Raw genomic sequence first — 22,434 nt, forward strand, 5'->3', positions numbered from 1 at the left:
CAGAGTTCAAAATATTACGATCCACTTCTGTCTAAAGTTAAGTTAGGTTTAAGCCACTTCTGTGAAAAGCAGATTCTATAGATATAAATTTAAGATGCCATTTCTCCTATGGAGGACAAGAAATAAAGATGTTCAGTAAACATTTGCTGAATGAACGGAATGAGATGATGTTCTGGAGATAATAACTCGTCTACATGTATTCAATCAAACATTTTTTGTGCACATGTCAGGCACTATGCTTGGTATCAGATACACAAAATATAGGAGAGTATAAGTAACTTTTCACAAGTTACAATGATATCTGAATTAAAATGACTAGAGCCACAAGTTACTCTTTTCTCTCCCTACTTAAAAGTAAACACTAAAATTAGATTCATCAAATCTCATGGAAGAAAAAAATACACACATTTAACTTTTAGTTTTTTATTTTGTTTCAGACAGCTGGACGAGGCATCTATATTCTAGCACATCTTCTTAACAATCACTAAACAAGTGAAAGACGACTTACTTATATATAAAAAGGCAAGGGAAAAAGGTGATGATTGTCTAATAGGGAATTTGAATCCCCAAATAAATTATCTTACAAAAATATCAAACTTGCTTGTCCACTTTTCTACTGTTAAAAATGAAAAAAAAAATTCACATTAAAAAAAAATCTGTAGGCTAGTATAGCAAGATAATCATTTTTACATACTAAGTAAGTCCTTCAAATAAATATTTTACACAAATTTAAGTTTTCCAAAAAAATAGGTCAAGTATTTACCCTCTATTTGTTTTGGTCCACTACAAGACCATTTGTAAAACTGACATTAAACTGGACTGCAGCTCACACCCTATGAATAGTAACATGCTTATCACTGAGGCTGGATGTGCACATTTGCATATTACATACAGTGAATGGCTAACACTGCTGTGCACACTACTTCCAGAAGTAGTTTTACCCTGTAAAAACCCTCTAGCCTATTGAGAATCAAATTGCAAGGAAAGAACAAAAGAAAATACTCTGCCTATTGTAGACGTTTGCTCAGTAATTTTTAAAAATGCAAAAATTATCATGCTTTTGAGGCTTAAAGATTACTGAACATGACATAAAATTCAATACTGCTTAGAAACACCTGAACATGGAGAGCACAGTCAACATTCATGTGGAGGGCACACAAGTGAACGCATATTACAGAACTCGGGCTTCCATCTGGTCTATTCCTGGTGTTTTATTCTAAAGTCTTACATGGCCTTGGATCCTTAAAAGATGGAGATTCAACAAAATAATGTTACATTAAGTTTTTCTGATCTAATAACCAACTTTAAAAAGAAGTACAGTGGAAGGGTATAGGGCTTTCTGTATCTCCTCACAGTTTAAAAGCCAATTTGATGTTTATTACGATGCGATTATTTCCATTAACACTATGCTAGAAATAAAATTGACTGCATTACGGTTTTGTCCACTATATTCAAGACTCTTACTGCTGAAATACTCCAAAATAAACCCAGTAAACAATTTCCATTTCCCATGGCTTAACTGAGAAATGAATCTAACAATTTTTTTAATCAATTACAACTAAACCAGGCTGAGGACAGCTCCATTAAAACCCTGCAAATCAAAGCCAATCATCCAGAAATCTAGAAAACCAATACTTTCCACCCAGGATAGAAAAATGAGCATCCAAAGTAAAGAGAACCACAAGACTGATCAAGTAACCAATCAAAAACCACTTCTCTGTTATTTGAGCTAATAGTTACTCGAAGCTTGAAGTTTCCGCCTTCATTATTATTGGTGGATCCTAGAGTCACAGCTTCAATGTCAAATGTGACAGTGGACCCAGAAGTAACTGCGGGCAACTGATTAGTCATTTCTTTTCCATTTACAAAAACTGCACCTAAAATGTTAAGGTAAAGAGTCATTCACATGTAAGCAATAACTAAGAATTGAAACAGATTCTAGATTATTGGTAATGCAGCTAATTTCCTAATTCAGATAAAGAAAACATTTTGGAATGCCAACTGGTCAAAGATAATGCATTTATATACATTAATCAAACTCCATCTCCAAGGCAGGAGAAACAATTAAAGCTTTAACATTTTAGAGTTCTGGTCCAGGGTGTTACTCTTTTAGAATAGACACTATGAGTTCCCCATATGGAAGGCATCTAAAGAAACTTGACTCCACTACAAACTTACATCCTGCGGAACAGCAAGATTGTTGCACATGGAATAAACAAGAATCTGGTCCTACCTACTGCTTGACCCACACCACAAAATATTAACACGTCTTGGTAGTGTCTTTTAAAAGTGTTGTTATTGTGGAGAAAGGGACCAAACAACACTAGAGATACATAACAAATTAAGTAAACTCTCTTCCCAGTTCCCTAACCTCTACTGAATTTATGTTCCCTTATCTATGTTGAATTTAGATGATCTATGCACACAGAATCCAGAGGTAGACTGCCTGGTGCAAATTCCAGCTCAATCGCCTCCAAGCTATGTGAGTTTAAGCCAGTTACTTAACCCGTCTGTGGCTGTTTTCATCTTCTATAAAATGGATGTAATACGACTCCCCACTTCAAAAAGTTGTTAAAAGGATTAAATGATTTACTTTTTGTAAAGGGTATAGAACAATGCCTGGTACATAGTACCCATATAGACATGTCATTAAGTCCTAAATCTCCTCATCTCTTGCTATAAACGTGGGATATTGGAACAGACTCATATCTTACTACAGTAATTCATATATTTCACAGAGAACGACAGTTATTTGTCTCTTACCATTTGTACTAATGCACACTGCTTGATCCCGCTGCAGAGAGTCATATCCATTCTGTTTTTCTGCACACACTCCTATACTGTCTCTTCTGTCTGGTTGTCCCACAGTTTCAACTCTGTAAATGAGTTAGAAAGGTCATTTAATCTTTTTTTTCCACATGATATCTAACAGTTACTAAGCTTAAAAAGAGTAATTGCATCAAAATGACTCTTAATAAGGGGCCAGCCTGGTGGCGCAAGCAGTTAAGTGCGTGCACTCTGCTGCAGCGGCCCGGGGTTCGCCGGTTCGGATCCTGGGCGTGCACCGATGCACCGCTTGGCAAGCCATGCTGTGGTGGCGTCCCATATAAAGTGGAGGAAGATGAGCACAAATGTTACCCCAGGGCCAGTCTTCCTTAGCAAAAAAAAAAGAGGATTGGCAGATGTTAGCACAGGGCTGATCTTCCTCACACACACAAAAAAATTACTCTTACTAATAGCTAACAATGATTGAGCAGTTCTTAAATTCCAGGCACTGTTCTAAAAGTTTCATATCTATCTATCGATCATCTCATTCAATTCATGTAACAACCCATGAAGTAAGTGCTATTATTATTATACCCATATTATACATGAGAAAATTGAGGCACAAAAGAAAAAGAAGAATAAAACAAGGCTAAGTAACCTGACCCTGATCACCTGGATGAGTGGTGGAACTAGGATACAAACTCAGGCATTCTAACTGTAGAGTCTATGTTAACTATTGATAGCAATGACAGCACATTTCTATTTTATGTTCTGGCTCTAGACACACAGAAAACTTGTCATGTTTGTCTATAATAAACATGACTTTTACTGCCATCACCTAAACCTTCAATATGAGATTCTATGCAATGATTTGATTACTGTTTATCAAGTATTTAAAGCCTTTAAAAATAGACATTACAGTCTTAAAAAAAGGTTAATATAGTTATGCACATTTTTGCTCAGAGAACTTCTTATGTGGAAAGTTTAAGCATTTCCTTTTGTGTTTTAGTCTCAAATAATACATCATCATGTACTCTAGAAATAGGAAACTCAGATACAAAGGTCAATCTACATCCCTATTACCAGACTCATCTTTTCCTCCATTCCAGAAGGCCAGACTTCGCAAAGACAGAAAAAGAAAAATTAGCAAAGAACAGAAGGTAGCTTTACCAAGGTAAGATGTGCTTATTTATACTCAATGTGGCCTCAAAATGCCTTTCATTGTAAAGCGGCCAGCATGTAGGATCATAATAAATACGTGGGTGGGTTTCTGAAGTCATTTCACTTCTAAACCAGCATTCTACAGAAGTATGGGGAGGAGAGTGACATGAGCAGTGTGCAAGAATAGTAAGCCCCAGTCCTCGTTCTACCGCAGAAACATGGCTTTAACAATGACATACAGAGTTGATAAAAATACTTTTATGAGATTTCCAGAATCCAGTTATGAAGCTGCAATACCCCAAAGGAACACAAAGCTGAAAACAGCTGCACTGAAATGGGTAAGAAGAGCAATCTCACTTTCCCCACATCAGCCCCCGGCCCAAGCTACTACAGCTCAGTGCCAAGCAAAGACCACCTCAGCTCCTGACCTCTCATTCCGGAGGGAGAGAGACAGGAGTGGAGCACGCATCCAGCATTCCAACTCTTTGGAGGGATGCCCGACGGATTGGTTTCTGTCGCACCTCATTTGGCGCACTGATGGAACTGGCATAGTATGGATGCCTGAATGCTGCTGAGACCAAAGAAAAGTGAGGGGTGGCATCCTGCAGCCAGCACAACTTGGTGTAATTGGGAGAAGGCACATAACTCGAGGCTTCTCTCCCTCCGAGGGAGGGAGAAGAGAACATACTTCTGGTACGCCAGCTTTTCACAGGGCTGCTCAAGGGAATGGTATCTGTCTCACCTGATGTGGTGTGCTGATGGAGAGCCGGCATACTCTGGATGCCTGGTGGCCACTGAGTGCGAGAGCACAAGGCAGCTTGCTGCTGTAGCACCAGAGAACTTGCAGTGCCACAAACAGGCACTAGAGGGAGCAAGAGATTATGAGCTCCTGAAAAACCAGCAAGGCTCTCTAATTGAGAAACTGCACACAAGCTCAGGAAGTCACATCCCCCTCAAAAAGGTTTCAGAGGCCACCAAATATCTAGCCAGGCTCATTTGTGAGGGTCTTCTCTTGTACGAAGCCAGGGCATAAAGACTGGGAGAAGTAACTGTTTTTTCACATACACAGATCCCAACACAAAATTATGAGATATAGGAAGAAACAGGGAAACACGGCCCAAACAAAAAAATAAAACAGATCTCCAGAAAATTATCTGAGTGAAAAGGAGTTATATGAATAATCTGACAGACAATTCAAAACAACCATCATAAAGATGGTCTACAAGCTCAAGAAAATGAAGCATGAACAAAATGAGAATACCAACAAAGAGACAGAAAATATAAAAAATAACTAAACAGAAATTTTGGAGCTGAAGAATACAACAACTGAACTGAAAAGTTCAATATCACACTTAATCAAGTAGAAGAAAGAAACATCAAACTCGAAGGCAGGTCACTTGAAATTATACAGTCAGAGAAACAAAAGAAAAAAGAATGAAAAAGAGTGAAGAAAGTCTATGAGACTTATGGGAAAAGAGAGAAAGAAAGGGACAAAATATTTATTTAAAGAAATAATGGCTGAAAATTTCCCCATCTGGGGAAGGAAATGAACAACCAGATTCAAGAAGCCCAAAAGACTCTGCCTATGATGAACCCAAGAAATCACACTGACACACATAATCAAACTGTCAAAAGTCAAAGACTGAGAATTCTGAAAGAGGAAAAAGAAAAGTGACTCATCATGTACAAGGGAACTCACATAAGGCTATCAGTGAACTTCTAACCAGAAACCATGCACGTCAGCAAGGAGGGGGAAGTTATATTCAAAGTGCTTAAAGAAAAAAACCTGCTAACCAAGAATATAATATCACACAAAACTGTCCTTAAAAAATGAGGAAAAAATAAAGACATTCTCACAAAATAAAAGCTAAGGGAGCTCATCATCACTAGACCTGCCTTACAAGAAATGCTAGAAAGAGTCCTTCAAGCTGAAACAAAAAGACACTAAACAGCAACATGAAAGTATGCAAAAGTATAAAGCTCACTGGCCAAGGTAAATATATGGACAAATACAGAATACCGTAACAGTGGTGAGTAAACCACTTTTAACTCTGGTGTAGAAGTTAAAAGATAAAAGTATAAAAAATAAATACAGGCCGGACCCGTGGCTTAGCGGTTAAGTGCGCGCGCTCTGATGCTGGCGGCCCGGGTTCCGATCCCGGGAGCGCCCCGAGGCACCACTTCTCCGTCCAACGCGAGGCCGAGTCCCACGTACAGCAACTAGAAGGATGTGAACCTATGACGTACAACTATCTACTGGGGCTTTGGGGCTTTCCCCCCAAAATACTTTGGGGGGAAAAAACTGAATAAATAAAATCTTTAAAAAAAAAAATAAATAAATAAATAAATACAGAGGCCGGCCTAGTGGTGTAGTGGTTAAGTTCGGCATGCTCTGCTTCAGTGGCCCGGATTCGTGGGTTCGGATCCCAGCCGTAGACATACACTACTCTTCAAGCCACGCTGTGGCGGCGACCCACACGCAAAATAGAGGAAGACTGGCACAGATGTGAGCTCAGGGCCAATCTTCCTCAAGTAAAAAGAAGAGGATTGGCAATGGATGTTAGCTCAGGGCCAATCTTCCTCACCAAAAAAATAAAATTAAATAAATAAATACAACTATTAAAATATGTTAATGGTACACAATATAGAAAGTGTAATTTGTGACATCAATAACAAAGTGTGGAGGAGGAGGAAGTAAAAGTGTAGAGTATATGTATGCAGCTGAAGTTCAGTTCAGCTTAAAATAGATTGTTATAACTATAAGATGTTTTATGTAGGCCCTATGGTAACCACAAAGAAAATACTTATAGAATATACACTAAAAAAAAGGAGAAAGGAATCAAAGTATGTCACTACAAAAAAATCAATGAAACGCAAAGCAAGCAAGCAAGAGAGGAAAAGAGGAACAAAAAAGCTCCAAAACAGAAAACAATGAACAAAATGACAATAGGAAATGCTTCTCTATCAATAATGACTTTAAATGTAAATGGATTAAACTCCCCAATTAAAAGACAGAGTAGTTGATAAATATAAAAGATGCAACTACGTACTGTCTACAACAGATTTACTTTAGATTTAAGGGCACATACAGGCTGAAAGTGAAAGGATAGAGAAGATATTCCATACAAACGATAACCAAAACCATACTGAGACAAAACAGATTTTTAAGTCAAAAACTGACAAAAGAGGCAAAGAAGGACACTATATAATGATAAAAGGGTCAATTTACCAGGAAGATATAACAATTATAAATATATACGCACCCAACATCAGAGCACTCTAATATATGAAGCAGATATTGACAGAACTAAAGTGAAAATTAGACAGTTACACAATAACAGTAGGAGATTTCAATGCCCCACTTTCAATAATAGAATATCCATACAAAAGATTAATAACAAACAGAGGAGGATTTGAACAATACTATAAATCAAATGGAGATAACAGACATATACAGAACATTCCACCTAACAGAAGCAGAATATACATTCTTCTCAAGCACACACGGAACATTCTCCAGGATACATCATGTTAGGTCACAAAGCAAGTCATAACAAATGTAAGAAGACTGAAATCACACCACGTATATTATCTGACCATAATGGAATGAAACTAGATATTAATGGCAGAAGGAAAACTAGGAAGTACATAAATATGTGGAAATTAAACAATCAACTCTTGAACAACCAATGGGTCAAAGACAAAATCAAAAGGAAAACTAGAAAATATCCTGAGACAAATGAAAACAAAAACACAACACACCAAAACATGAGACGCAGCAGAAACACTGAAGAGGGGATTTTATAGAGATAAACATGTACATTAAAAAAGATCTCAAAAAAACAACTTAACTTTACACCTCAAGGAATGAAAAAGAACAAACTAAGCCCAAAGTTAGCAGAAGGAAAGAAAGAATTAAGATTAGGGCAGAAATAAACAAAATAAAGCATAAAAAAACAATATAGGAAAAAATCAACAAAACTAAGAGTTGGTTTTTCGAAATAACAAAATTGACAGACTTTTAGCAAGATTAACTAGCGAAAAAGAAAGAAAAAGAAAGAGAAGCTACAAGTCAGAAATGAAAGAAGAGACATTACAACTGACGCTAGAAATTAAAAGGATTATAAGAGACTCCTATGAACAATATACACCCAGAAATTGGATAATCTAGAAGAAATGGATAAATTCCTACAAACATATAACCTACAAGACTGAATCATGAAGAAACAGAAAATCTGAAAAAACTTATAATTAGATAGTAGATTCAATCAATAATCAAAAACATCCCAAGAAACAATAGCCCAGGACCAAGTGGCTTCACTGGTGAATTCTACCAAATGTTTAAAGAAGAATTAATGAAAATCCTTTTCAAACTCTTCCAAAAAATTGAAGAGGAAGGATACTTCCAAACTCATTTTATGAGGCTAACACTACCCTGAAACCAAACTCAGAAAAAGACACTACAGGAAAAGAAAAACTACAGGCCAATAACTCTGATGAATCTAGATTCAAAAATCCTAAACAAAGTACTAGCACTGTTGGTGGGAATCTAACATGCTGTAGCTGCTATGGAAAACAGTATGGAGGTTCCTCACAAAATTAAAAACAGAACTACCACGTGATCTGGCAATCTTACTTCTGGGTATATATCCTAAAGATTTCAATGCACTGAGAAGAATGCAATATTACTTCTACAATATTCCTGCCAAAGACATATAACCTGAATCTAATTGTCAGGAAACATCAGACAAACCCAATTTGAGGAATATTCTATAAAATAACGGCTTGTACTCTTCAAAAATATTAATATCATAAAAGTTAAAAGAAAGACAGAGAAACTTTTCCAGATTAAAAGAGACTAAAGAGACATGACAACTGAATATAATACATGATCCAAGATTTTTTTTCTATAAACGACGGTAATTGGAACAACTAAATCTGGTAAGGTCAGTAGGTCAGAAAACAGTATTTTATCAATGTTAATTTTCTGATTTTGATAATCTGTTTTTATGAAAGACTCACTAAAAATGATTTGGAAAAAAAGTAGAGAGAAAATGAAGCAAATATAGTATTGGGGAACCCGGGTAAAGGGTATTTGGGAATTTTTTTTTACTATTCTTGCAATTTTTCTGTAAGCCTGAAATTATGTTTAAAAAGATTTTAAAAAACTACAAAATACTATATAGATAGATATATATGTAGTGAGGGATCTGGGGAACACAAGGTACCTGAATTTTATCCGTAATATTCCTAATATTTTCTCTAAAAAATAAAACCATGCTAATATTACTAATTTTGGATAGAAAACAGCAGATATTTTTCAGAATATTCTGTAATAAAGCATTTGGGGGGCCAGCCCCGTGGCACAGCGGTTAAGTGCGCGCGCTCCGCTGCTGGCGACCCGTGTTCGCATCCCGGGCGCGCACCGAGACACCACTTGTCAGGCCACGCTGTGGCAGCGTCTCACATAAAGTGGAGGAAGATGCACACAGATGTTAGCTCAGGGCCAGTCTTTCTCGGCAAAAAGAGGAGGATTGGCATGGATGTTAGCTCAGGGCTGATCTTCCTCAAAACAAAAACAAAAACAAAAAAAAACAAAAACAAGAATTTGGCTTGCCTTGAAGCTGGGAGGTAACCTCTAAACCACTGGAATTTCCCAAGTGATAGGAGTGTCTCTGTTATTTGTGGTGGGCCCCTCAGACCACAACTGCCCCTAGATAGCTTCTGCTAACAAGATGACTCAGGCTGGGAGCAGGTCATCCCAGAGAGACCAATCGTATGATTAGAGGGTTGAGGCTTTGAGCTACATGATATCAGCCAACTTCCTGGGAGGGCAGGGGAGGTGGATATTGGGTCAAGTGGAGAATGCTTTAATCAACCATGCCTCCATAATAAAACCCCAACAAAAACTCTGGACACCAAAGCTTGAGTGAGCATCCTGGTTTGCGGTACTCTTTGAGTACTGTCATGTTAGAGGGCCACACATCCCTAAGAACAACGGAAGCTTCATGTTCAGAACCCTCCCAGATCTCACCCCATGAGCCTCTCCCTTTGGTGGGTTCTGATTTGTATCCTTTGGCTATAATAAAACTGTAATCATTAAGTGCAGTGCTTTCCTAAGTTCTGTAAGTCATTATAGCAAATTATAGAACCTGAGGGTGGTTGTGGGAACCCTAGAATTTGTAGTCATCTATGTAGTTAGAAGTGAGGGTGGGCCCTGGGGACCCTGAACTTGTAGCTGGTATCTGAAGTGAGGGCAATCTTTAGGAGGACTGTGCTCTTAACCTTGAGTTTGGCCAACTCATTGCAAATATACATTTTTTCAGTAAACTTCTTAAATGAATAATTAATTCAAATGAAATTTCTTGAAATTAACTAAAAGTAGTAAAACACAAAAAGGCTATCAAAGCAGCGAGAAAAAAGTCCTGGGAAGGAGCCGGCCCCATGGCTTAGCGGTTAAGTGCGCACGCTCCGCTGCTGGTGGCCCGGGTTCAGATCCTAGGCGCACACCGATGCACCGATTCTCCGGCCACGCTGAGGCCACGTCCCACATACAGCAACTAGAAGGATGTGCAACTATGACATACAACTATCTAGTGGGGCTTTGGGGAGAAAAAGGGGAAAAAAGGAGGAAGACTGGCAATAGATGTTAGCTCAGGGTCAGTCTTCCTCAGCAAAAAGAGGAGGATTCGCATGGATGTTAGCTCAGGGCTAATCTTCCTCACCAAAAAAAAAAAAAAAAATCCTAGGAAGAAAAAAATAAATAAAACTCCTTATTTGAATAAATCACAAAATAGTTCCTAAAAGCATCCTGCACCCAAACAGCATTTGATAAGGAAGAGAAGCATAGCATAAAAAGCTTACAAAAGTTGCTCTGAACATAGAATGAACCAGGAATGTAAACAGCTAACATGCCTGAAGCAAACAATTATTTTCATAGTTCACTAAGAAACAGAAGGGAAGTTTAAAATCTTTGAATTTTTTAAATTGCAAGACAAGTAGTCAGGACATTATATCCTAAAAAACTACACATAGTCGTTCTCTCACATAGACAAGTCGTATAAGAAACCCTGCTATAAATCATACAAATACAAGAACTACATAGTAAAAGAAAAATGCTATACAAAATAATTCATGGTAGGGTACAGTAACCTCCTCTAAAGCACTTAAAACTGAGATACAATTAATAAAAAATCAATTTACACACAAGTTAGTAGGAATGTATCTATTTCATAGAGTAAAGCAGAAACTTCTGGTTGATAATTTTTCTCAAAGGTAAAATGCTCTAAGAAAGAACATGGTCCAAAAAAGGAGCAATTTCTCTCTTTTTTTTTGTGAGGAAGATCAGCCCTGAGCTAACATCCACGCAAATCCTCCTCTTTTTGGTGAGGAAGACCAGCCCTAAGCTAACATCTATTGCCAATCCTCCTCCTTTTTTTCCCTTTTTCTCCCTAAAGCCCCAGTAGATAGCTGTATGTCATAGTTGCACATCTTTCTAGTTGCTGTATGTGGGATGCGGCGTCAGTATGGCCTGAGAAGCAGTGCATCGGTGCGCGCCTGGGATCCGAACCCGGGCCGCCAGTAGCGGAGCGTGCGCACTCAACCGCTAAGCCACGGGGCTGACCCAAAAGGAGCAATTTCGACGGCAACAAGAAAGCTAATCTATTCCCATTACTCTGCACTTGGGCTAACTTCCACTGGATTTAAATGGCATATTCTCATTATTATACAATCTCAAACTTCCTTCTTCCCCCAATGAACATCTGGAGCAAAGATCCAAAAATTCAGTTGTTTGGCTAATAAATATATGAAAAATATCCAGGTTTATCATAAATATAAGAAATAAAATGAGAATTTCCTTAGCAGCTATAGATTAAGTAAAAACAGCAATACTTAAAACTGACAAGGAGGCAGTGACATCAGTACCCTCACACACAGCTGGGAAGATTGCAAGTGCTTCCAGGAACACAGCTAATCAGTTTGTGTGTCACTACCAGGAAATTAGCCCAAGGAATAGCCAATAAGCCATATGTCAACAAAGAGGGTCATGGCACAGCTTGACCTGTCAGGAATAAGGAAGAGAAAGAAAGGACGCCTTATCAAGTCATGGCAAAGAAGGATTTTTGATATAGAAATATATTCCTTACTACACAAATCCTAAAATAGCTTTTGTCCTCTCTCAAAACAAAACTGATAACTTAAATCATCCTATATCTAATAGAAACTGAAAATCTTCCAACAAAGAAAATTCTAGGATGGCAAATTCATCGGTGAATTCTACCAAACATTTAAAGGAAGAAATGACAGAATTCTACACAAACAGTTCTGGAAAATAAAAGAAGAAACACTTCCCACCTCACTTTATGAGGCTAGCCATTACCCTGATACAAAACCAAAGACATCATAAGAAAAAACAAATATCGCTCTTGTGAAGAGACATAAAAATCCTCAACAAAATACTAAAAACCAAATTTAGCAATATATATAAAGCATAATACATGACCAAGTGGGGTTTCTCTTGGGAATGCAAAGCTTGTCCAATGTTCAAAAATCTACCATTGTAGGGGCCGGCCCGCTGGCATAGTCGTTAAGTTCGCACGCTCTGCTTCGGCGGCCCAGGGTTCTCGGGTTTGGATCCTGGGTGTGGACCCATGCACCGCTTATCAAGCCGTGCTGTGGCAGGCGTCCCACATATAAAATAGAGGGAGCTGTTAGCTCAGGGCCAATCTTCCTCAGGAAAAAGAGGAGGATTGGCAATGGATGTTAGCTCAGAGTTAATCTTCCTCACACACACACAAAATAATTATCATTGTAATTCACCAATTGAACAGAAGAAAAACCATATGATTATCTTTTTTTTTTTTTATAATTTTTATTTATTAATTTTTCCCGCAAAGCCCCAGTAGATAGTTGCATGTCACAGCTGCACATCCCTCTAGTTGCTGTATGTGGGATGTGGCCTCAGCATGGCCAGAGAAGCGCTGCATCGGTGCGTGCCCGGGATCTAAACCTGGGCTGCCAGCAGCAGAGCGCTCACACTTAACCGCTAAGCCACGGGGCCGGCCCCCATATGATTATCTTAATAGATGTATAAAAATAACTGGACAAAATTAAACATCTCTTTACAGATAAAATTCTCAGCAAACTACGACCAGAAGGGAAATTCCTTAACCTGATAGAGGGTATCTACAAACAACCTACAGCTAGCATCATCCTTAATGTGAAAGATTGCATGCTTTCCTGCTAAGATCTGGAATAAGACAAGGACGTCTGCTTTCAACACTGCTATTCAGAATCATACTTCCTAGCCAGTGTAATGAGACAAGAAAAAGAAAAATTATGAAACACTGATGAAAGACATTTTTTAAAAAACTTAACGAAGAAATATACCTCATTCATAGATTGGAACACTCAAAATATTAAAATATCAATTACTCCCAAACTGATCTATAGACTCAAGGCAATCTCAATCAAAATCCAGCAGAATTTTTTATTTTAGAAAGGGACAAGCTGAATCTAAAAGCTATATGGAAAGACAAAGAAATTAGAAATAGTTTAAATAGGTCCAGAAATAGATCCACACATACATGGTCAATTGATTTTTTTGTGTGTGTGTGAGGAAGACCGGCCCTGAGCTAACATCTATTGCCAATCCTCCTCCTTTTTCTCCCCAAAGCCCCAGTGGATAGTTGTACGTCATAGTTGCACATCCTTCTAGTTGCTGTATGTGGGACGTCGCCTCAGCATGGCCGGAGAAGCAGTGCGTCGGCACACGCCCGGGATCCGAACCCGGGCCGCCAGTAGTGGAGCGCGTGCACTTAACCGCTACGCCACGGGGCAGGCCCCGATTTTTTTTTTTTTGTGAGGAAGATCAGCCCTGAGCCAACATCCATGCTAATCCTCCTCTTTTTGCTGAGGAAGACCAGCTCTGAGCTAACATCTATTGCCAATCCTTCTCCTTTTTTTTCCCCAAAGCCCCAGTAGATAGTTGTATGTCATAGTTGCACATCCTTCTAGTTGCTGTATGTGGGATGCAGCCTCAGCATGGCCGGAGAAGCGGTGCATCAGTGCGCCCAATTGATTTTTGATAAAGATGAAAAGGCAATTCAATGGAGAGAGGATAGCCTTTCCAACAAATAGTGCTGGATCTACTGGACATCCAGATTCAAAACAAAACACAATTCAACCCATATTTCACACATTTTACTAAAAGTAACTCAAAATGGCTCATAGATCTAAATAAAAAATTTTAAAACTTAAAGCTTTTAGAAGAAAATATAGGAGAAAATCTGGTCACCTTGCATTAGGCAAAGATTTCTTAGATACAACACCAAAAGCACTACATAAAATTGATAAATTCATCAAAATTAACAACTTTTGCTCCACAAAAGACATTGCTAAGAGAATGAAAAGACAAGCCAGACTGAGAAAAAAATATTTTCAAAACACATACATAACAAAGGACTTATATTCATCAAATTTCAATAATTAAAAAAACCCAACAACCCAATTTAAAAATAGGCAACAGATTTGAAAAGACATTTCACCAACGAAGATATATGAACGGCCAACGAGCACATGAAAAGATGCTCAATATCATTAGTCATCAGAGAAAAGAAAATTAAAACCACAATGAGGCATGACTACTGTAGATTAGAATAGCTAAAGTTAAAAGCAAAAACAAAAAAAAACCTGACAATACCAAACGCTGGCAAGGACGCAGAACAACTGAAAAGCTCATATGCTGCTGGTGGGAATGTAAAATGGTACAGCCACTCTAGAAAACCGTTTGACAGTTCCTTATAAAGACAGACAAACACTTACAGAATGACCCAGCAAGCGCACTCCTAGACATTCATTTACCCAAGAGAAATGAAAGCTTATGTTCACACAAAAACCTGTAGATCAATGTTTATAGAGGCTCCATTATTCCCAAAAGCTGTAAAATAAACTGTGATATATCCACATGATGAAATACTATTAAGCAATAAAGAAAGGACTAAATAAATGATATATATCTCTCTCTCGACATAAATGAATCTCAAATACATTATGCTAAAGAAAACAAGCCACACTCCAAGAGCTAAAACTATATAATTCCATTTCTATGACATTCTGAAGAAGGCAAACTATACAAACAGAAAACAGATCAACAGTTGCCAGAGAGAGGAGAGGTTAATACAAAGAGGCAGTATGAGGGAATGTTTTGGGTGATGGGACTGTTCTGTACATGATTGTGGCAGTGGTTACATGATTGAATACATTTGTCAAAACTCATAAAACTGTACAACAAAACGATTCATTTTTACTTATGTAAAATTTTAACAAGTGAAAAAATTGCCTCCCCACACACAAAAAGTTAATCGATTGAGACTGTTTTATGAGACTTTCAAGAAAGAGATAATCTACCATATAATTTTTTTTTAGAAAATAGAAAACAGGAAAAGATCATCCAAATACTTTATGAGGCCATCATAATCTTGACACACAAATCATAAAAAGACAGTCTGAAAAAGGAAAATTATAGGGCAATTTCATTCATGAATATAGATTAAATAAAAAACAATAAAAATATTAGCAAATTCAAACCAGCAATGTATATATAACATAAAGCAATACCATCAAGTAGGGTTTATCCCAGGAATGCCAAGATGACTTAACATTAGAACATCTATTCATGTAAATCACTGCATCAAGAGATTAAAGTGGAAAAAAAAAAAACCCACGGAGAGACAGAAAAGATATTTCACAAAATTCTATAGCCATTAATGATTTTTAAAATCATGATAAATTAAAAGTAGAAAACAGAAACTTTTATTTCAGAAATGTGTCTTGAACAGTATTTTAACATAGGTGTTAATGTTCCACTGTTCTGGTTTTCTTTCTCGGGGCCTCTAATTATACCTTTGTTGGATCTCTTTTGCCTATCATCTGTCTATCGTTTTCTCTTGAATCCCTTTTCTTCCTATTTTTGTTTCCATTTGTTCATTTTTTCTTACTGTTCATGCTTCCTGTGGTACCAATCTTCTTTGTGCTCCTTGTAATGTGGTCTTGATTTCTGAAATAGTGCCTTTTTCTTCTATCTCTTTACTAAGTTCTGGCAACTGCTATTTCATATCCTCCTGTTGTCAGTGCACCACCTCTTACTACCTGGCCAACTCTTCCCTTAGTTCTTCTATTTATTCTTTGTAATCTTCCTTCATAACTGTGATTAAGCTTTTTTTAAAAATTAATATTGGAATGCTGAATACAGTTGTCTCTTCATTTCTGGTAACATTTTTGCTGGTGTGTTTTCATCATCTGTAGGAAAGATTCACTGCTCTTCTTCATTTTGCTCTCTTATCTTACCTTTGTGTAGATACTATGAACACTTACTTTGCGTTATTCGTATGAATAGCTCAGGTTTTCTTATAAGAGGAGAAAGGATGTAAGGGGGTGGGTGGGAAACCAGGGTAACCTTCAGATTTACAGCTCTGTGGCCTGTCCCCCATTGCTATAGGAAAGCATTGCCTTATAATATGGTTCCTCTGTGAAGCCATGTCTCCTCTGACACTCAAAACATAACCTGGTTCAAAAGAGCTTCTACTGCCAGACCTGAGCTTCTCTGGTTTCTTCAAAGGCCGCTTCAGAGACCACTGACCACTGTCACCAAGGGACACAGTTCTTGCTTCCTAAGATGATGCACTCTGGATTCCCCTGGGATCTTCCACCCCTTTCTCTTTGCTTCCCGTAAGGTCCCCCACCTCTACTCTCCTTATTACTCCAAAAAGTTTCTAGAAGTGGAAAAATTCAGAACTAAGGTGCTACTGTGTATCTACTGGTCCCAGAACTTCCCATTCGCTCTTCTGAACCCACTCTAATCAAACCTTCCCTCCACAACTCCACTGAAACTCTTCATGTCAGGGTCACCAATGGATCTCCACATTGCAAACCCAAAGGTCAATTCTCAGTCCTTTTCTTACCTGATGGATCAGCAGCATTTGACAGACCTGATCACTACCTCCTCTTTGAAACACTTCCTTCACTTGGCTTCAATGGCACCACATTCTCCCACTTTTCTTGTCTACCTCACTTGCTCCTCCTCAGAATCCTTTGCTGGTTCTTTCTTTTCTCCCCAACTGCTAAATGTTAGAATTCTCCAATGTCCTGCATCCACACTCATTCCCTGGCTGACTTCATCCAGTCTCACAGTTTTAAATACTTATCTATATGCTAAAAACTCTCAAATTAATATCTCCAGCCTGGCCCTCTCCACTGAACTCCAGATTTGTATATCCAACGGTCTACTCCACATCTTCACTTGTATGTCTAATAAGGAACACAAATTCAATTTGTGAAAGAACAAACTGACATTCACCCAGAAATATGGTCCTCCTACAGCTTTATATACCTCAGTAAATGGCAATTCTATCCTAACAGTTACTTAGTCCAAAAACGCTGGGGTCCTACTTGACTCCTTTCTTTCTTACATCCCAAAACCAACCCTGTCCGTTCTTCCTTCAAAATATATCCAGATTCTGACTACTTATCATTACCTCCACTGCTCCATCCCAGTCCAAGCCACCATTAGCTCTCACCAGGACTATTGCTACAGACTCCTAACTGGTCTCTGTGCCTGTACCTATACCACTTTACAGACTATTTTCCACGCAGCCAAAACGACCATGTCATTCATTTGCTCAATATCCTCCAGTGGCCTCCCATCTCAAAGTTAAACCAAAGTCCTATAGGGCGAGACTGTCAGGATTCAAATCTCAGCATCACTACTAATCTGTACAACCTCACGCAGGTTGCCTAATCTTTTTACATCTCGGTTTCCACATCTATAAAATGTGGCTACCTCATGAGGATGTAATGAGGATTTATATACATTAACTCACTTAAGTACTTGGAACTAACACCTAGTAGAGCTCAACCAGTGTTAACTGGCTATGACCCCCAAGACTATGAAACATAAACCTGACTTGGTTTTACCTGGTGAAGCCTTTTACTGGGGGGGGGGGAAGATCTCTGTATGCGGTATCAAATATCCTCCTTGTAAATGGGCACATGTGACCTCCAAAAGGGGCGAGATCCTCTCTGACTGTACTCCCTGTCTCTATTAACCTCATGCAGACTCATTACTTGCTGTTCTTTGTATTTTTTCTTCTCCATCTCTTTTGTTCTTGCTTTGTTTGCCCACCCAGACTGTCCTTTCCAGCTCTACCTGAGATAAAGCCTTCATCAACCCCTCATTTAGAAGTAACCTTTCCTTCTTCTATATTCCATAGCAGCCTGGACTTTTCTTATACTAATTTATAAACTGCCTACTCTACATGGAGCAAAAGGTTCTGCTTTTTTCTTTTTCTTAAAACTTTGCATTCCTTATGATACCAAGTACTGTAAATACCATCTGAGTGGCATAAGAGAACGAAATGATCAGCCTCATTCAAAAAGATAGAGCGAATCAGAACTGTCCTTACATTTTAGAAAAGTAGTTCAAGACAGAGAGAATATGGACAGGAAAAAAGTCTAAGAAATATTCATTAGATTATCTGGGAGGAATAGCTATTATATGTGAACACTCCAAAGCAGAAATGCCTTCATGATGTCATGTAATCCTCCCTCTACAAATAAACTAAAAGCTAGGGTGGAGAATCCTACAGGAGATCTACCTAGGGAACCAGCTGGCTTATCTCACCCAAGTCTATAATAAAGGGTCTGTGGGGAAAACTCTTCTGTCTGACATTCCCCACGTCTGTAATAAGAGCCTAGCTTCAGCCTGAAAGGATGAAATACCACATCTCTAGAGGGGATCACTTTGGAAAAATATAAAACCCCAGTAAGGCTGTATTCTCTCTGGGACAGTGCATTATATCTCAAACATAAAGAGGAACTGAAAAGATTTCAAAGACCCTAGTTAAAAACAAATTAACTTCTCAATCCTAGTAGAGACTATGCCTCACTGGGATTTTCCAGGAAAGATTAAATTAGACTGGAGTTGGTTTTTTTTGTTTTAAATATGGAGCTAACAATTAGTATTGAAGATACACCTGGTAATGACAGAGACCAGCCTTGTACAGAAAAAGAAGGATCTCCTCAAGCTTAAATTCATTCAGAAAAGGTACTGCTAATTGCTTATAAAGTCACGCATAAACCGAATTCACACATCCCAAGCGACCCCTTTCTAACAGCTATCAACCATGGAATTTCTCAGATACAGCCCCCAAACTCTTTGAAACTTCTCTTGTCAAGAAGTGGGGTCGATGTCCCTTCCCTGGGATCTGGACTCTGTCACTTGCTAAACAACGGAATATGGCAGAAGTGACACTATGTCAGTTCCTAAGCCCAGGCCTTAAGAAACTGGCAGCTTCCACTTCTTATCTCTTGGGATGCTTGTTCTTAGAACCCAGCCACCATGCTGTGAGGAAGCCCACGCAGCCCGTGGAGAGGCACCAAGAGCCAGAACTAATGTGCCAGTCATGTGAGTGAGCCCTCTTGAAAGCAGATCCACCATCCCCAGTCAAACTAACACCACATAAGCAGAGACGAGACGTCCTGACAAGCTCTACCAAAATTGCAGTTTCCTGAGCAAAATGAATGACTACTGTTGTTTTAAGCCTTTAAGTTTTGGGGTGGTTTGTTACATTGCAATATATAACCAGAACTTTAATTTTTTATGTTCTTTGAAGGAAAAAGTTAATAATAAAAAATAGCTGGCTTACTGCCCCTTGATTTATCACTTTTGTTGCTTGTAAGAGGCAGGGTAGCACAGTGTTAAAAGCACAGACTTTGGGGCTAGACAGCCAGGATTTGAATATCAACAAGTCACTTAGTCTCCCTGTGCTTTTGTTTCTTCATCTACAAAAGGCAGACAATAAGCTCCTAGGCTATTAGGATTAAGGAAGGCTGTTAGAAAGGAAGCTGTTCTAAAGAAAGGAGGTGCTAGAGAAGAGAAAGTTAAAATATGGTTAAAACATTAGTAAGATCAGGAAATCTTAGAGGCAAGGAAAGGGAAAGCAGGAATGTCAGACAGGAAGTCAGGGAGAGGCCTGGAAGGAGGGGACCGCCAGCAGACCTGGGCACCAAAAGAGACTGGGCTCTAGAGACAACTGAGAGCCAGCCAGTGACAGGTTTGTTTGGCTTCAGCAGTAATAAGCATTCCAGAAACTTCAGCAGGGACAGATGGGACTGAGCAACAGGGCAGTGCCTACAGGAGTACAGTCTCCCTTCTAACTACGAGGCCCTCAAATACCCTCAAAAAACTGAATAGGGTTTACCTTTACTCAAGTAGGCCCATCTGCCCCTCCCTCATGCATGGGGATACCCATCCCCCCCACATCTTCTGACTTAACTGCTAATGCTTGAAATTCCTTTAAACAAGGAGAGAAAACATTTTCATTTCATATTCAAAGGAAAAACGACAAAAATGCAAAGGTTTGGCCAAGATAATATTGATTTTAACTAAGTTTCAGTTAATCACCCTGCCAAGTGGGGCCCATTTAGGCATCTGTGGAGGAGGAGGGAGGAACTAATGGTTTATTGAGGCCTACTAAGTGTCAGACCACAGTCCACAGATAGCAAGTGCATTTAAATCAATTTGTGTAATTTCCAATGCCTTAATCAATAAATATTTATTGAATGACTTAAGAAACAAACCTAAGTATGCCATCTATCAGACCTTCCCTGCATCATAGAGGCAGAACTTAAAAGCAGAAGAGCATCAGGTCACCATCACCACCCAGGGGATAAAGGTCATAGAAGAGAGAAAAGGAAGAGCTAAGGATATAGTAGCAGAGAAACTGCAGATTTCAACACTAACTGGAATCACGTTTACTCTCCCACGAAAATGACAAACGAGAAACAATACAGATCAGTGGTTAAGATCACAGACTCTGGAGCCAGACTGCCTTGATTTAAATCCTAGCTTAGACATTTACTACTTATACGACGCCAGGTAAGTGACTTAACTTCTCTGTGTCTCAGCCCCATCATCCCTAAAATGAGTAACTACACCTATTTCATTGGGTTATTGTGAGAATCAAATGAGTTAATACAAGTATAGTGCTTAGAACAGTACCTGGCACACAGTAAGTACTATTTATTTTTTATTTATTTATTTTTTTCCCCCAAAGCCCCAGTAGATAATTGTATGTCATAGTTGCACAGCCTTCTAGTTGCTGTATGTGGGACGTGGCCTCAGCATGGCCGGAGAAGCGGTGCGTCGGTGCGCGCCCAGGATCCGAACCCGGGCCGCCAGCAGCGGAGTGCGCGCACTTAACCGCTAAGCCACAGGGCCGGCCCAGTAAGTACTATTTAAATATTAACTGCAATTAGTATTACTATGACTATTATTCTTATTATGGTCTGAGATATCTGGCCTGAATCTATGAACTCAGAAAGCCCTATCATTACACAGAAGTACCCTGTTCTCAGGAGATTCACTAATGAAAGTATTTCTGAAAACAAGGGACGTAAACAGAGAAGGGGTATGTTAATATAGGAAATTCATGATACTGGGGGAATAAATAAGTAGACTTTGGGTATTAGACTCCTTATTTCTCTCTCTGTTGGTATTTTTCTGATTATTGAGTCATTCTTTCTTTGTAACGTAAGGGGTGAGAGGAGGTGTCAAAAATGAGCCAAAGCTTAAACTAGTGCATTCTGATAACTGCTGATAGTTCAAATGTCTTCGTGGTGGAGAACATGGCAACATTAGCTTAGATAAAACTTTCAGATACCTTCCATGCCCTATATGACAAGGGACTGAGAACAAAAGGGACTTGGAACAAGCACGCACGATAAAATCTCATGATCTCAAGACATGAAACTTAGAGAAGAATTTGCTACATCGAGTTGAGTCTGGTGAACATCAGGCAAGCTTTCCTTTTCTAAATCAAAACTGGGCTTTGGTTTCTAAGAAGAGCTATTTAGAAATATGACCATAGGGCCGGCCCCGTGGCTTGGCTGTTAAGTGCGCGCACCGTGCTGCCGGCGGCCCGGGTTCGGATCCCGGGTGCACACCGACGCACCGCTCCTCTGGCCATGCTGGGGCCGCGTCCCACATACGGCAACTAGAAGGATGTGCAGCTATGACAGACAACTATCTGCTGGGGCTTTGGGGGAAAAATAAATAAATAAAAAATCTTTAAAAAAAAAAAAAAGAAATATGACCATAGAGAACGCTTCTCAGATAACACAAGAAAATTTTTCTAATAGAAGAAGAAATGGATAAGGAAAGAGAAAATTAATTGGTGGTAGAAGAGCTTGCTTTCAGTTTTACTTGACAGAGAATTACATATATAGCATGTTTACACTGATAGGTCATCCCTCACAGAGATCTGCTCTTATTGATTCACAAAGGAAAAATATTATTGGCCTTATAATTTTTAAGATTGCCCTTTGAGAGGTTTTCTACTTACTTCTACTCACCAAGAAGACAAGAGACCTAAACATAATGAGTATGTACTATGTATGAGGCGTAAGTGAAGCATTTTATATACATTATCTCAGTTAATCTTCATAATA

General features: G+C 38.8%; 1 protein-coding gene across 1 annotated transcript in view; it reads right to left on the bottom strand.

The window, feature by feature from the left end:
- Positions 1–407: 407 nt before the first annotated feature.
- Positions 408–22,434, bottom strand: part of CRLF3 (cytokine receptor like factor 3) — a 42,469-nt gene continuing 20,442 nt past the window's right edge. Inside the window, exons 7-8 of the mRNA XM_004441905.3 lie at positions 2,764–2,876; positions 408–1,877 (exon numbers count right to left, since the gene is read on the bottom strand). Coding sequence (XP_004441962.1) covers positions 1,621–1,877; positions 2,764–2,876 — 370 coding nt within the window. The 3' untranslated portion in view covers positions 408–1,620. The remainder of the gene's footprint in view (positions 1,878–2,763; positions 2,877–22,434) is intronic.

Source organism: Ceratotherium simum, chromosome 16 (assembly GCF_057802395.1).
Source record: "Ceratotherium simum simum isolate JZ-2026a chromosome 16, ASM5780239v1, whole genome shotgun sequence".
In the NCBI taxonomy this organism is placed as follows: Eukaryota; Metazoa; Chordata; class Mammalia; order Perissodactyla; family Rhinocerotidae; genus Ceratotherium; species Ceratotherium simum.